The 3,467-nt window shown below is 38.0% G+C and overlaps 1 protein-coding gene across 2 annotated transcripts in view; it reads right to left on the bottom strand.

The window, feature by feature from the left end:
* The window catches only part of LOC103506423 (vanin-like protein 1), a 30,003-nt gene extending 26,662 nt beyond the window's left edge, over positions 1-3,341 (bottom strand). For both annotated transcript variants that reach the window (XM_026821487.1, XM_026821488.1), the window contains exon 1: positions 3,252-3,341. In XM_026821487.1, coding sequence (XP_026677288.1) covers positions 3,252-3,326 — 75 coding nt within the window. In that variant the 5' untranslated portion in view covers positions 3,327-3,341. The remainder of the gene's footprint in view (positions 1-3,251) is intronic.
* Positions 3,342-3,467: the final 126 nt, after the last annotated feature.

Genomic DNA, 3,467 nt, shown 5'->3' with positions numbered 1-3,467 from the left:
TTAATGGAGCAGTTGCAAATGGGTAAAAATTATAAATAAATGGTCAATTCCTAGGTAAAAAGTTGGGAAAAATCCAAATCTGAGGTCAAAACTCCGAAAAAATAACTGTAAAAGGTGGAAAATTCAATTTTTATTTTCCGTTCTAATGAAAGAGTTCAAAAATTTGTGACGTCAGACTTTACGCAGTTGCCAAAAGAAGTAGCACAAATGAGCAGTGACCACTGTTATTATATTAAGGTTAGGTTAAACGCAAAAAGGCGTTTTCACAATTAGAGCAGTGATTAGTGTTATTATAGGGTTAGGTTGAACACGAAAAAAGGAGCTTCTTTTTCACTGTCGTAGCTTCTGAATAAGTACCGAAAAATTTGGTGATTGTATTAAAAAACCTCGGAAAATTATGATGGATTAAGTGCGAATAAAACAGAATCATTTCTTCTACTTGTGAACAACAGAAAAACGAACGTTGTAATATTATTAAAAATTAAAACTCTTATTTATTTCATCCAAGTCTTTACAGGTATACGGAACGAACTACTTTAAGAAAAAAGGTCATGGGACCGAATTGGCGTTCTTCCCGGATGTCGGATCGAGATCAAACCTTAAACATGTACCTATAAAGAATTTCCTTTTTTATGTTGTTTAACATTTTGTGTTACAATTAGGGGGTTCCTATAAATTTAAGACTTTGAAGTTGACCCTCCTGGGACCGACCCAGGCTCCGACCAAAATTTGCCGACTACTCCAAAAAATGGTAGGTATTTTTTTTAAAAAAAAGGAAAGTAATAAAACACTACCCTGAATTTCAGCTTCTCATCTTTAGCCGTTCAAAAATTATTGAGGGGTCCCCGGACTTTATAAATACTCTGTATTACTGTTGGCTCTCCCACACACATTCGATCTCCGTTTATTTACTTACCTTTAAGACGACAAAAAATAAAATGGCGATTTTATTAGCCACTAGAATTTATTATCTACCTATCCACTGTTCTTTTCATTTTACATCGCACAATCCTAAACACAATGTTACGCACATGAAAGTTCTAATGATGTTTCGTCACCGGATCAAACTTACTAGTGCAATGTTTTCATGACGAGTGTCTGCAAGGGATTTAACTGAACAAGAGGGAATCTTGATTGATTTGGATGAGATGCGCCAATCTGGTTGTAGCAGCGTCTAGCAGGATGAACTTGTAAACTTTCCATTGGAGAATCAGCCGTAGTCTCTGCCTGTGCTTACATCGTATTTTGTACGGTTAATCACATATAGATGTCGTGCGACGACATAAAACTAAAAAAAAAAATTGTCTCATTGTAAATTGTAACTGTGGCCACAAGCGGTGCGGTTGTACTTAGATTATTTTTATAAACACCTAATATGGTTGAAATGAATTCATTCTAAAAAAAAAAACACGATCACTGTAATTTTTTATCCAGATTTCCAAATTGAGCCTTTGTTGAAGCTTGTGACAAAAAATCAATGCAGACTGATTGATAAGAAAGCGATAAGAAAGAAGATAAGAAACATTGAGAAGAATTTGAAAATAAAAGTGGAAGGAGAGGGAGAAACACGCTGAGCCTCTTGCCTATTTAACAAGATTCAACTTCTGTTTAGGCTAAAAAGAGTGTAGCGGAGGGCAAAAAGCATCGAGCATGTAGACGTAGAGGGAAGAGAAGACTGAAGGAATCGGCGCGACAAGTTCAAACCGCATTGAGCTGAGGGCAAAAAGGTCTAAGATGCTCTTTACTTCCGGCGAATAAGAACTGCGCGAGAGCGACTACCCAAGAAATAGGTAGTCATATTAGTCCTTTCTTGAGTCTCGCTGACTGATCCTTTGGCCTAATCCCATTGTATTCGCATTTATCGATAGATAGCAAGTCCAATGCTAACTATCTCATTATTATGGACCCCATTATAAATAAGTACTCTGAAATGAAGATGCTGACTGAATACTTTGTATAGTCCGTTTTTCCGATAGTGTAGGTGGATAGCAAGTTTTTTCCGACAGTGTAGTCTGTGTAGGTACCTATATAATGTACTGTCCATACACCATATTGATGAAGAGAAGAACGAACATGTGACCACCCTGTACACAGACTTTATCTTTCGCTCGCTCAGCCTTGATCATGAAATAAAACCCAAAGTTCAAGGCAACACTCGCGACTAAACCAGAGATAAAGGTACAGTTCACTTTCCAGACACCAATATGGAGGAAAAAGCCATACCGGAAGTACACCCAAGCATTACTACTTCATGTCATCATGCGGAAATACAAAGCTCTATCCACACGAGTTGTAAGGAAATCGTGTAAATTTTGATTTTTGCTGCGTTCGTTCTGTCAAATCTCCAAATAATTGGCATTTTTAGGTCCAAATAATTGGGTTGGGATTGGGATATTTCTGCAGAGATTGTTATTGGCAGTGCAGCAGGGCCCCCTCAAGCTTCATTTTCCTCCTTTACTGAAGGCCAGACTCCAAAAATTTGGAGCATCCATTTTATTTATTTAAATTTATTTTTCAAGAGGTTTCACAGAGGTTAGGTCATAGAGGTTAGGTCACACAAGTTAGGTCACAGAGGTTAAACCTGCCTCGGTGGTGTAGTGGTCAAGGCGCTCGCCTGGTAAACAGGAGGGCGTGGGTTCAATCCCAGCCGAGGTATGTAATTTTATCCTCATATAATTTGAGAATTTGACCACAATAATAGTAGTAGCCTACTGCTGGAGTAAAGGGACTTTTCAGTCCTATGCGAGCAGTATAAATAAGCACTACTATTATTATTATACACACATCAATCGTCCCGAAAGCTCAGAGAGAAGAGAGACAGGATAGGAGAAAGTCAGCCCTTCCGAGAACGGACTTCACCGGACCGCGCCAGACGAGCACTACCCTTCAAGCTAACTAGGGTAACTAGGTTGGCAGCCAAACTTTAAAACTCGTGTGTGGACAGCCTAGCCCTAATCCTAACAAGAGGAAATTCTATACTGGACCAGCCTGAGGCTAGAGGTACGTTGAACGACTCATACTGAACAAACTGGTCTTAGACCATGCTTTCAGTGACTTCCTAATGAATAGAACAGTAGTTCTCAATCCTGTGTTGAAAAAATTGCCTTCGACACAGAGAAAATCCTGAAAGCATGAGGAAAAAAAAAACTTGCCCCGCCCCCCTTTTTTTCTGGATAATTTAGTCCAGATGTGGTAGTCTATAATGAAATCATCGATGACTATATCTCAATATGTCATACGTCATACATTACCTGACAGTTAGATCCCAAAACTTCAAGATGAAGTGAACACATGAAAATGAACAAAGATTTCAATTTGAAACACATCGTCAAAACAGTCAAAAGTAAAAAAAAAACTCAATTCACGGAAATAAAATGATAAAAAAAAGTTTAAACAACCGCCGCGCCGGACTGACACTGTGAAAGCTCAAGTAAAAAAAAAAAAAAAAAAAAAAAAAAAAAAAAAAT

Source organism: Diaphorina citri, unplaced genomic scaffold, assembly GCF_000475195.1.
Source record: "Diaphorina citri unplaced genomic scaffold, Diaci psyllid genome assembly version 1.1 scaffold235, whole genome shotgun sequence".
In the NCBI taxonomy this organism is placed as follows: Eukaryota; Metazoa; Arthropoda; class Insecta; order Hemiptera; family Psyllidae; genus Diaphorina; species Diaphorina citri.
The sequence above is the reverse complement of the archived record's forward strand: the minus strand, read 5'-3'. Positions and strand labels throughout refer to the sequence as shown.